We start from the raw sequence: 13,211 nt of genomic DNA, 5'->3' as shown, positions 1-13,211 counted from the left end.
CGGGTGTGGCGGGTGCGGCGGGTGCGGCGAATGGCTGAACTCGAATCGCACAGAGATCGGATGTGATTTGCACTGCAGTGCGGTGCGAATCACATTCGTTCTCATAAACCGCTGCAATGTGAACCCAGCCTTAGTGACACTGGCGACGGGGGGTGATCACGGGGTTAAACCTTTATTGGGGGGGTTAGGGGGGTACATTAGAACTAAAGGGGGCTAACCCTAACTGCCCTAACAGTTATTACAGTCACAAATGACACCAATGCAAAAAAAAAAAAAAAAAAAAAAAAATGACATTGGTGTCACTGTGACTGGGGGGGCAGGGGTAATTGGGGGGGTGATCGGGGGGTAAAGGGGGGGTGTGAGTGTGCCTGGCATGTTCTACTGTGTGTGGGATGTGTTGGTGCAACTCACTGATCCGCTCTCCTCCGTGTCGGAACGAAAAATACCGACACGGAGGAGAGAATACATCACTTCCTCTCCTGTGTTTACATTACAGGAGAGGAAGTGATGTCACCGAGGATTTCCATTCGTCGGGAGCGATCGCGAGGGGGTGGCCATGAATGAATGGCCGTCCCCTCGTCCGGGATCGCTCCCGAACGAAAACCGACCGCCGCAGGCACCGGGCGGGGGCCCGATCGGGCCCCCGACCCGCGGGAGGCAAATCACGTACATGTACGTGCTTATGCCTGCCCGTGCCATTCTGCCGACGTACATCGGCGTGAGGCGGTCGGCAAGTGGTTAAATATGAAAGGAATCTGGCAATAGGAAGACAAAGTGATAGAGAGCTGTACTGATACTACGTGGAAAGAACAAAAATCACAGTTCCGTATGAAACCAAAATGTGCATATTTAAAGTTACTTTCGCATTTTGGACTCTCTTCCATGCTCTTGGTAAGCTTTAACCTAGAATTTGTTTCATGCAAATTTATAAAAATGTTTATATTAAAGTGTGTGAATAGCATACAAATACAGAGCTAACCAAGAAATTAAACACATAAAACCCTCACAACAAAATAATGTCATTGTGAGAGGTTTATGTACAGTATTTCGATTCTTGGTAAGCTCAGAATTTGTGAGCTATCTGTGTTATTATCTAATAAGGATATTTGTACAGCTGCTATTGGGTAAGGGAAATTACAAAAAGTGGGTGCAAGATATTTGAGTTTTTATTAAAATGTGTGATTGATGTATTTTTGTACCAAAAGGACCCATCTACTCTGTTTTGTAGAATGTAAAGTGCAATCAAAATCAAGCAAGTGTGTTTTTTCATTAGTGCTTGTCAGGAACACATTCAGACCTTTGTAGATTGTAGACATGTGCAGAGTAAAATATTTCGTTTCGGAATTTCGTTTTCGTCCAAAAAATTCATTTATTTAGTTACTCCCGAAATTTGTTTTTATTTATTTAATTTTTCGTTCAAAAATTGCATTCGTCCGAAAATCCACATGAATTACGGTCGAATCTGTCTTTGAAGGCTTATGGTGTCTGTCGAATGTATAAAGGAGATTCAACGGAGCTAGTATATAGCATACTTCGTGTGAACTTTAGAACCCTATTAAAGTCTATGGGACTCCAAGGTTCAAAATCGAAAGTGCTAATTTTAAAGGCTAATATGCAAGTTACTGTCCTCATCAACATGGGGACAAGGTGCTTTGAGGGGTCACAGACCCCCAAAGCATCCTCCCAATGTTGAGGGCATGTGGCCTGGTACGGTTCAGGAGGGAGGGGGGGGGGGCGCTCTCTCGACAGTTCTAAGCACCAGAAACATGCGCCCCTTCACAGGCATACTATAGACATCCCCCAGGTATGAAATTTAAAGGAACATTACACTTTTATTGTTTCACTTTAATCATTATTAAAATCACTGCTCCCGAAAAAACGGGCGTTTTTAAAACTTTTTTTTGCATTGATACATGTCCCCTGGGGCAGGACCCGGGTCCCAAAACACTTTTTTCTCTGTCGAATATTTTCTCTATATAATCTTGGACTAATAGAGGTAAGGTTAGGCACATTCGACCACAGGTTCTATAGACACAGATTGTTATTGTCAGAGTCACGTCGAATCTCCTATTCTATATCGAACTGTTGTAACAACGAAAACGAAAATAAAGCATTTATTTATGTCGGATCTTTCGTTTTTTCGGATTCTGTGCTTTCGTTATCGTTTGTCAAAACGAAAACGAAAATACCAGAAATTGGGACGAAAATGCATTCAGACGAAAACGAATGCACATGTCTAGTAGATTGGATGAAAGGTTCTAGGGCTCATTCAGACCGGTGATCTGTTCTGATCGCTAGGCCGCTGCTGTGTGCTGGGATAAACAATGCCCATGTGTTTGTCCCACCAATCACAGAACTTTATTGAAATGTCATAAGTGACACAAATCAGTGAAGAACAACATACCAAAATGAGGGACATCTGCGGAAGAAAGGAGGACAATGAGATTTGGTTCCATATGAAGCACAGTTGGAAGCTATTGTTTATGTTTTCTATTCTTGTAGGGAAAATTTGTGGCAAAAGTCTGTAGAAAAAAAACATGATCCATTTTTTTTTTCCTCTTTTTTTATTGGGTGCCTTTTGTTTTTTGGTATGAGTGTACTTTTTTGGCAAAAGAATGGATCCAGGATAATTGAAAGGAGCTTCTGAAACCCACAGAAGCTAGTATTTAAGGAACCAGGAGCTATTTTGAGAACCACGGCAAACCATCTTAATTTCGCTTCCCCTATTGATCCCAATGCATTTCCCCAAAAATTTCAAAATTTTGATGAAATCTCACTATTTTGTTCTTGTTTAAAGGTATTCGTTAAATGTATCCACACATACAGTATACAACGTTGTGTGGGATGCACATTGAGTTCACAAAACAACATACAAGACATGCAATAACAGAGTGGATATAGGTAGAATAACATTTGAAATCTCACAATTTTTTACAAAGTTTCATAAAACTTTTTGTTGGCTGTCTTAGTTTACATAATAAAAATGTGTGCTGTTTTTGTTGCAGAAGCAACTGTTCGTCTTGTTGGGCCAAATCCATGTGAGGGACGTTTAGAGATTTTCTATGGCAATGCTTGGGGTACAGTTTGCTCAGGCTTGTGGGATTTAAGTGATGCACAAGTAGTGTGCAGGCAACTTGGCTGTGGCATAGCAATTGAAGCATCCGGCAATGGCAAATATGGGCAAGGCCCTCCCTTTGGTGGACTGACTTACTTCCAATGTACTGGCACTGAAAGTGACCTAATGAGCTGTCCTTATACCATTCTGCCACATTCTCATATATACTTGTCTGACTCTGGAGCCAAGTGTTCAGGTAAGGAACTCCTGGGTACAAATGTAATATAAATTTTTATTGCTGTTAGCAGGTGCCTCTAGAGGCCACAGGGGAGTATTGCAAGCCATAGTAATTTACCTTAGACACCTACAGGCTGGAGGCCACACTACACTCTAGAACCCCACACACCTGTAGAAGGACTGTGTTTTCTCCTTAGCCGGTGACATGGTCTATTCCTACCTGTCCCGACACACAATTTCAAAATAAATTTCAAAAGTAATCTTCAGAGCATGGCACTGACTCAGTTAACTCTACCAGCTTGTCTCCTCACACTGTAACGTCTACTGTATATTGTGCCCTTAGACACAGAGATAAGGTACTGTACTTCACTTTGTAAGGCCTTGCACACTGTGGTTCCCAGGCCTGGTCTCTAAGAGAATGCTGTACCACAGTGGGCTCTAACATGGGGACCTTACCCCTATGTGAGGTGCATGAGGTATAAGCTGCTCCTCACTACCAGAACCCCATGTCACTGTCCCCTGCCACAGCTTCCTCTGTCAGCTGGCAGCTTCTGTTACTTGTTAAACTCTTCACATATCATTACTGTAACTTGTTGCACACTCTTTACTTCTTCTTAACCATAAAGGTTAACTGTAATGTTCTCTCTTTGTTAATAACCCAGAAGATTATCTATGACTTTATCTCACTGTTTCTTCAGAATACACCATGACTACACATTACTGTAATATTCTCCCCCACCTCAAGTAATCAACACAAGGCAATGTCTTCTTCAGACAAGTACTCAGTTTACTGAATCGATTTAAAAATGCAATTAAGGTAGTACATTTCCCAGAATAGTTCCTTTACATAAAGAAATTTACTGTACATTACATTTGATGTGCAGTGATTTGGCTGTACTCTTTCCCTAGTAGTGTTTTTCATGCCTGAAAAATAGTAAAGTCTGTACATACAAAGTCCATTTATGTGAATGTCTAAATCAGGTCCCAATTAAGGGGAATGCTGGTGAAAGAATGATTTACATATAGTACCCAGATCCACACTGTACAGTTTCCACTGTACCACAAGGCTGTCTTTCAAATATTGTTGCATTTTACTATGCTCTTCACAATGACCATTCGCTAAGAAAGAGAAGTAGGTCAAAGAGTAAAAGATTATTCTAGAAAACATTTTTCACAAAACCGGCCCCTTTGCTTTTTCCCAAAGGTGCAGTTCACATCTATGTGGTGATTTTTTGGTGTGTTGTATTTTAGACGTCTTTTACATGTGTCTTAGGTATGCTACCATTGAACCCATAGAACAAGTGTTTTGGTGAAAGCACATCAAAGATGCAGCATAGTGGACATTTTGAATGCACCACACCTAAAACATGAATAAAAAGCTCCTTATCTGTCTTTTGCTGACAACTAAGATCATGTTCTTCATATTCAAGGGTCACGGAAAATATGGCAGATTCAAATTCAAGTGTCTTCAAACTATTCTTTGGATGGCATAAATAACACTGTAGAGGAAAAAGTGGTAAGTGGCTGAAACAAAATCTTTGTAAGGTCATGAAGAAGTATAGTAAAGCAGAGAGTGTAAATATGTGTGATGGGGCCACATAGAAAAAACAACAATAGATCCTCTGCATTGCTGGATCTTGGCACCCAGGCACATACCCCATATATTCTATTGAGGGCCCTGGGTCTCCTTTTAGCTGACACAGTTCATATGCATTAACAGTTTTGGAACATTGTTTAATATATCTAACTTTCATTCCATCTATTATTTATTTTGCCACCACCATAATGTGACATTACGGGATTACAGTTTTTGGACCAGTTACTTTTTGTTCAGTTAAAAAGATTAAAGTGCCATCATGGTATCCTGACAGCCCCTCAACATTATAATCTATGTTGCCAGAGGTGCCCCTGATTTATAAGGATCCTAGAAATGCCCCTGTCCCCCTGCCTCTCTAATCCACCTTCAGGAGGGAAAAAATAAAGCCAAGCTCCAGCTACCACTTAATAAGCTGGTATTAATCTTAACATTTTAAAAACTGTGAGCAGGAAGTTCTTTATTGCATTAGAGACATTTGCATAAGCTGCACATGGGGAAATGAATGACTCTCATGTACATGCATGAGAAGATATAATCCTAAACTAGCCAATTAAGAGGCTAAATACCAGGCACCCGGAATTAGAAAATAACAGCGCCTGCCAGGGTATGTAACGTTGCATCGCTGAAATTCGTTGTATTTTGCAGAGCTCGGTACTGCTTTAAGCAGTTGAAGCAATCTTTTTTTTTTCCTTTTAGGATAAAGGTTTTACATATGTAGCACTAACCCCCAAAGGAGCTGCTGGTTATTTTTGGGCTTACCGTTACCTTCCGTTCTCCTTGTTGCACGTCTAGGGGATGTCCCGTGGTAGATGGCCCAGTAACTTAAGACTGACAATAGATCCACTTGAATGGATTTTATTTGCAAACTCAAACCATTGAACAGTCTTTCAACTTGGGATCAGAGGTTTGGAAAAGGAAGTTCAGGTACTCTTATTGCCCAAAAACGTTAAAGAACTTGGTTACTTTCACTGCATCCAGAGAATAGCCATTTGCAGCTGGATGATCACTCAGGTTGGACAGTCCCTCTCTCAGAAGGCCTAGCAGCCAACAAGGTGCTTACTCAGGAACAAAGTCTTTGTCACAGACGTTGTTGCAGGACATGTAGGGAAACTAAGCTTCAGAACACTTGTAGGATACCTGGATCTTTCAGCCTGCTTGGCGTTATTCACAAGACCGGATTTTATCGGTTACTTCAGCCCATCCAGGCTCTTGTTAAGAAAACCAACCCGTACGTGGTGTTCTTCTAAAGAGTCCTCTCCTGGAATTTTCAAAGTACACTGGGTCTCTCCTGACCCGAAGATGGCACCGAACCACCTTAGAATCCTCCTTTAGTTTCCTTGCCTTGGGCTAGCCAGCTCCAAGACATTAAAGTCGGGTGGATCCGCACCCCAGGCCATAGCCTTCCTGGGGGCTGGTCAGGAGGACCAGGACCATATAATCAGCACATCATACTGGACCGGAACCCCGAACCACATGACATCCACATCTTAAATACCCTCTCCCAGAGGGCACAGCGAGAGGGCCACTCCCACTGACCTGGCTCTGAAAGAGAGTACCGAAGCACCTAACCAGACCATAGTTCCACACCTGCCACAAGAGACAGTGTCCCCTGTAGCCAGACTGAACGTCTCACAGTCCAGTTAGACTGATGCAGAGGTCCAATTTAGACAAATAAACCCAAACCAAACTGCAGTTTAGGTAAAGTTTAACTTTGAAAAATGCATAGCGCGTGCTCTTCAGGAGCCCGCTGCTACACATAAATGGATCAAAGCTGATCATTGTTAGTACCCCTGTCAGTGTTAAATAGTTTGCCTCAATCCTATAACTGCCACTTTTGCAGGACAGCTTGGCCTGCTACAGAAAGTTAAAAACACCAGACTTGCTGGCAGGATCACCAGATAATAAAAGATGTTACAGGAGGGGCTCAGAAAAACAAAGACTGCTATGTTAATGCTACTGTCAGAGTGTGTCATATATGTCATTTTTGATTTTGGAAATAGTTACATTTTACTTGTATCCCAGTGTATCTACTAAACCCTGTTGTTACTTGTAGCCACATAGTGCTGGAACCCCTGCTCTCACAGGCTCTATATGAATCACGTAGTTTGCAATTAGACTGATATTTAAAGAGTTACTAGACCCACAACAGTAAAATCAGTCTGTATATGCAGTACAACATGCTTGTTATACTCACTGTGAAACCTAAGGAGTTAATTTTCGCCATTGTGTAAAAAAGCTGTTTGATCCTATCTTCTCTGATCCTCCCCTTCTTCCACTGTCCCCAATCTATCTCTGCATGTGATCAGCACAGGGCCAATCAGCACTGTCCAGACAGAAGGTCAGGAGTCCTGCAGCCTCATAGGACAATCAGGGGAGAATGAAAACTCTTCCTACAAGTTTTAACCAGACACTAATAGAAGTCACAAGACTGCTATATACTGCTGGTGAGAAATGTGTTTGGCAGTTTATATTTGCTAAAAATAATTGCATTTCCATGTTCAGTGTACTGTGAGAGACCAGATATAGTGAATGCAAGCACCTGGGTTTAGTAACACTTTAAGGTTTAGCAAACAGTTATTTATCTAAACTTAGCTCACTGATTTCTGCAAACCTCTGGACTTTTCTTACTGACAAACCTCTGGTGTTAGTCATAAAATGTTCCTATGATAACCTATAGAGAAAAAATTCCAGCGAAAAGGAAAATGGTTATTAAGTAACCTGCAATTCAGGGAACCAAATGTAAAGAACATACACATAGGAGTGTATTGATAGAAAAAAAATTGCATTGTAATTAGACCAAGGGAAAGTGCATGTACATTCATTCTGTGTGAATGGAGCAAATATATATCAATGATATTACTTCCTGCACTGGACGAATGCCTATTGATTTAAAACTGAAAATACTGCATTTGGCCATTTGATGGCGCTTCATACCATAGGAAATGCCTGTGATACTTAGTGCCACCTAGTGGCCAAATGTATTACTTTCCATTTTAAATAAATGGAGAAACATCCATCCAGTGCACTTTCACTGGAACAATTGCTAGGCAAATTTGCTATAAACACACCTCATAAAGTCTTAATTTAATCCTTTCCACCAAAACCCTTAAATAGAATTTGTTGTCATATTTTCAGAACCCACAATGAAAATAAATAGTTTTTGCAAAATGGGTATTTTTCATTTTAGACATAACAATCTTTCAAAAAAATCTTTATTTTTTTTTGTCATTTTTCCTAGTTGCTTTCAACTCTCTCCGGTCTGGCAGGGCAGAATTTACTTGACCTTAAAATAAGAAGGAAGGTGAAATTGTAAGCAGCCATTCATCTGTGACCTAGGCAAACCGTGAAAGTGAATTGAACTAACAGCTTATTAGTAGTTATTTCATTTTAATATGTATGCGTTCAATAAACATATGTATGTATTCTGTTTTTATTACATTGAAATAAAGGGGGTCATTTACTATAGCACTACAGTGCTAATTGGTGCTAATGACTGCAAATTAGTTCTAATTAGCACTAAAACGGTATTTACTTTAGCGCTGGTAAAAAAATACTCCCAAAATGGAATTTACTATAATTCCCTGAAACCAAAAAAATAGGATTTTTATAACAGCTTACATGTAAAACCCTTTTCTTCGAGTACATCACGGGACACAAAGCCAGAGTATTTACTTATGGGTTATATAGGCACCACTAGGTGATGGACACTGGCACACACTAGACAGGAAGTTTAGCTCCCTATATAACCCCTCTCCTTGCTGACAGTACCTCAGTTTTGTAGCAAAGCAATATATGTGTATTAGAAGAGGAGATGGACCCATGTGTCCCATGACGTACTTGAAGAAAAGGATTTTACAGGTAAAATTCTATTTTCTTTTTCGTACATCACGGGACACAGAGCCACAGTATTTGCTGATGGGATGTCCCAAAGCAATGCTATCTGAGGGGAGGGAGACACAACAAAAGTAGGGTGCAATCAGACCTGAGGACCTTGTACCGCTGCCTGCAGCACACTGCACCCAAAGGCGATATCCTCATGTCTTCTCACATCCACCTGATAGAATCTGGTGAATGTATGGACTGAAGACCAAGTTGCGGCCTTGCAGATTTGAGCAATGGAGGCCTGGTGATGCACTGCCCATGAAGCACTAACAGCCCTTGTGGAGAGCGCTTTGATTTGAAAAGGTGGAAATTTCCTCTTCGATCCACAAGCTTGAATAATTACCTGTCGAATCCATTTAGCAATGGTAGTTTTCGACGCTGCCTGTCCTTTTTTAGGACCTTCAGGCAATACAAACAAAACGTCTGTTTTGCGAATCTCAGCAGTTGCTTTCAAATAGGTTTTGATCGCTCTCACTACATCCTGCGACTAAGTCGAGGTAGCAGCAGAATAGGAGGTAATGCATAAATCAGTGAGAACTAATTCCACGGAGTCACCAATGCATCAGTGGATCCCTTGTTCTTGATACAAAGTTGTCAATCTTATTGCTGAACCTGGACGCAAACTAATTTACATCCGGGATCCCCCATCTTTGGCATATGGCCAGGAAGATGTTGGGGTGAAGAGACCATTCCCCTGGGAACAACTGCTGGTGACTCAAGTAGTCCGCCTGCTAGTTCTCTACCCCTGGAATGAAGATTGCCGATATGCATGGTACATGCTTTTCTGCCCAGATTAGGATCTGGTTTACCTCTCTCTGGGCTGCACGACTCCTGGTGCCCCTTGGTGATTGATATAAGCCACTGCTGTGGCATTGTTGGATTGGATCCTGACAGGACAACTCTGCTTCCTGAACGTCCAGGCCTTTAGGGCTAGGTATTCCCCCCGAATACAGTAATAAACATGGGAAAGGTGCGCTATTTTACAGGCATACTATAGACACCCCCTAAGCACGATTTTTAAAGGAATTTTAATTTGTATTGTTTCACTTTAAAGAGGAAGTAAACCCTGATGGCATTATTAAAATCATTGCTCCTCAACTGCACTGCTCTGCCGTTTTAAAAACATTTTTTCCAATTGATACATGTCCCCTGGGGCAGGAGCCAGGTCCCCAAACACTTGTTATGGCAAAGAACTTGCATATAAGCCTTCAGTGAGAACTTTGGATTTTGCAGGTTCGAGCCCCATTGACTTCCACTATTCCCGCATATGTGGTCTGACAGGCATTTTTGCCGGCAATAGCACTGCTTTCTATTTACATTAGTGTCCAGTTTCTGAGAGTTGAAGTCTTAATTGGCCTTAATTTGGTGCTATTTTCTGGGACTGCAGAATAATTTTTTGGCACTATAGTAAATGACCCCCAAAGTGACTTAGAACAACAAAGTATAAATCATTATGTTCTATCTGTAGTGTAATTTCTCAAAGAAGTCAGTTCATAATGCGTGTGTAGAGGCTACAATGTGGACGTGTTTATAACAGATATATTGTATTGTTTGAGTGCACAGATTACCTTATTAAAGCCCAACTCTAGTCAAAGCATCTATTGAGACCCTCTGTTAAGTTTATATTGATGTCTATGCACCATACCTGTCTCGACCTTATGTGTAGGGGCAGTAGCAAACAACAAATGGCATTTTGTCTCATATATTCTGAATATTTAGCCAGCACACCCTAAAGCTGGAGTGCCCTCTGGAAGCAGTACCCAAAAAAAGGCAGAGGGCAAATGACTAGTCACCAATATTGCCTGTGCCTTTGTATGGAGGTGGTCATCTTGCAAGAGGTAGGGCTTTGCTTCCTTATGTCAGAAACTCCAACAAGGAGAATTGGATACAGCACAGCAGTGATATTAGTAAATCTTACTCTAGACCAGTGGTCTCCAAACTGTGGCCGTGGGCCAGATGTGGCCCTTTGCTTGCCTTTATCTGGCCCTTAGGGCACTATTCCACCAACTTACACCAATGATGGAGTACCATTCCCACTACTGATCCCATCATTGGGGCACTATTCTTCTCACTGGCCATCGTCTGGCCCCCTAAAGCCTGAAGGACAGTAAACTGGCCCATTGTTTACAAAGTTTAGAGACCCCTGCTATAGACCTTCTGAGACTAAAGCCGCGTACACACGGGCGGACTGTCTGGCCTACTTAGTCCGCCGAAACACATTTCAGCGGACAGTCCGCTCGTGTGTGGGCTTCAGTGGACTTTTTCAGCGTGCAGTCTGGCGGACTAAGTATTTCGGGATTTCCGTAATACAGTCCGTCGGACTCGCATTTCAGCGGACAATCCGCCCGTGTGTGTGCCAGTCCGCCGTACTTTTGAAATGAGCGGACTTTTCCCGCCCGGAGAAAAGTCCGCTCATTTCGAGCGGGTATCCAGGTAGGCGGGGCCCGCGACGGAGACGTCGCTGGCCCCGCCGCCTGGTATGGACTTAAAGGGGAACCCCAACGCCGAAAAAAATCGGCGTGGGGGTCCCCCCCAAGTCCACAACAGACCCTTGTCCGAGCACGCTACCCGGCCGGCCAGGAAAGGGGGGGGAGCGAGCGCCCCCCCTCCTGAGCCGTACCAGGCCGCGTGCCCTCAACATGGGGGGGTGCCTTGGGGAAGGGGGGGCCGCGCGGCCACCCCACCCCAAAGCACCTTGTCCCCATGTTGATGAGGACAAGGGCCTCTTCCCGACAACCCTGGCCGTTGGTTGTCGGGGTCTGCGGGCGGGGGGCTTATCGGAATCCGGGAGCCCCCTTTAATAAGGGGGCCCCCGGATACCGGCCCCCCACCCTATGTGAATGAGTATGGGGTACAATGTACCCCTACCCATTCACCTGTGAAAAAAAGTACAAAAAAAACACAACACAGGGTTAAAATATTTTATTGCACAGCTCCAGGGGTCTTCCGTCTTCGGGGGTCTTCTCGCCGTACTCCTCCGCTATCTTCTTGTAGCTCTTTTGCTAGCGGAGGAGTCCGGCTTTCTTCCTCGCCGCCGGCCTCTTCTCCCGACTTCGGGGGTCTTGTCCCCCTCTTCGGTTCTTCTGCCGCCGCCGTCGCCGTCGCTGTCGCCGCCGCCTTCCGTTCTTCCGACCAACCCATGTGACATAAAGCCATGTGACACCGCCCCATTGTCCCTATATAAGTGGCCGCGCAGTGCGTCCCTGGCATTCCGGCCGGAGAGATCGTCGAGGCAACATCTCCTGGAGAAGAAGAAGAAGAAGAAGAAGAATGGAAGGCGGCGGCGACGGCGGCGACGGCGGCAACGGCGGTGACAGAAGACCGGGCCACCGCTTGTAAAAGAGCTATAAGAAGGCGCGGTGGCCCGGCAGAAGAACCGAAGAGGGGGACAAGACCCCCGAAGTCGGGAGAAGAGGCCGGCGGCGAGGAAGAAAGCCGAACTCCTCCGCTAGCAAAAGAGCTACAAGAAGATAGCGGAGGAGTCCCCCGAAGACGGAAGACCCCCGGAGCTGTGCAATAAAATATTTTAACCCTGTGTTGTGTTTTTTTGTACTTTTTTTCACAGGTGAATGGGTAGGGGTACATTGTACCCCATACTCATTCACATAGGGTGGGGGGCCGGTATCCGGGGGCCCCCTTATTAAAGGGGGCTCCCGGATTCCGATAAGCCCCCTGCCCGCAGACCCCGTCAACCAACGGCCAGGGTTGTCGGGAAGAGGCCCTTGTCCTCATCAACATGGGGACAAGGTGCTTTGGGGTGGGGGGGCCGCGCGGCCCCCCTTCCCCAAGGCACCCCCCCATGTTGAGGGCACGCGGCCTGGTACGGCTCAGGAGGGGGGCGCTCGCTCACCCCCCTTTCCTGGCCGGCCGGGTAGCGTGCTCGGACAAGGGTCTGTTGTGGACTTGGGGGGGACCCCCACGCCGATTTTTTTCAGCGTTGGGGTTCCCCTTTAAGTCCATACCAGGCGGCGGGGTCAGCGACGTCTCCTTCGCGGGCCCCACCTACCTGGAGACGCGCTCGAAATGAGCGGACTTTCCTCCGCGTGTGTGGGCGAGTCCGTTCATTTCAAAAGTAGGGCTGATAGTATGGCGGACTCAGTCCGCCGTATTAGTCCGCTCAAAAAGTGCCGTGTGTGGGCAAGTCCGTTCATTCGAAAGTATGACGGACTGTCCGTCGGATTGTCTGACGGATCTAAGTTGGCCAGACAGTCCGCCACGTGTGTACGCGGCTTAACAGTATGAGGCAGCAGTGCCTGAGATCAGTGGTTCTCAACCCTGTCCTCAAGTACTCCCCAACAGGCCATGTTTTGGGAATTTCTCTTAGATAATATAGCTGTCCAAAATACCAAGCCATTGACTCTAATTTAAAACACCTGTGCAAGATAAAGGAAAACCTGCAAACATGGTATGTTGGTGGTACTTGAGGACAGGGTTGAGAAC

The 13,211-nt window shown here is 44.5% G+C and overlaps 1 protein-coding gene across 1 annotated transcript; it reads left to right on the top strand.

The window, feature by feature from the left end:
• The first annotated feature begins 744 nt into the window (after positions 1 to 744).
• On the top strand, positions 745 to 10,368 carry LOC143934044 (scavenger receptor cysteine-rich domain-containing group B protein-like). Its single transcript, XM_077457301.1, has 4 exons — positions 745 to 891; positions 3,006 to 3,311; positions 4,723 to 4,808; positions 8,128 to 10,368. Exons 1-4 carry the CDS (start codon positions 840 to 842, stop codon positions 8,200 to 8,202), a joined length of 519 nt encoding a protein of 172 aa, XP_077313427.1. The 5' UTR covers positions 745 to 839; the 3' UTR covers positions 8,203 to 10,368.
• The last annotated feature ends 2,843 nt before the right edge of the window (positions 10,369 to 13,211 follow it).

This window comes from Lithobates pipiens, unplaced genomic scaffold, assembly GCF_037356315.1.
Source record: "Lithobates pipiens isolate NorthernLeopardFrog02 unplaced genomic scaffold, aLitPip1_a1.2 Scaffold_27, whole genome shotgun sequence".
Taxonomy (NCBI): domain Eukaryota; kingdom Metazoa; phylum Chordata; class Amphibia; order Anura; family Ranidae; genus Lithobates; species Lithobates pipiens.
This window is presented reverse-complemented; position numbering and strand designations above follow the sequence as displayed.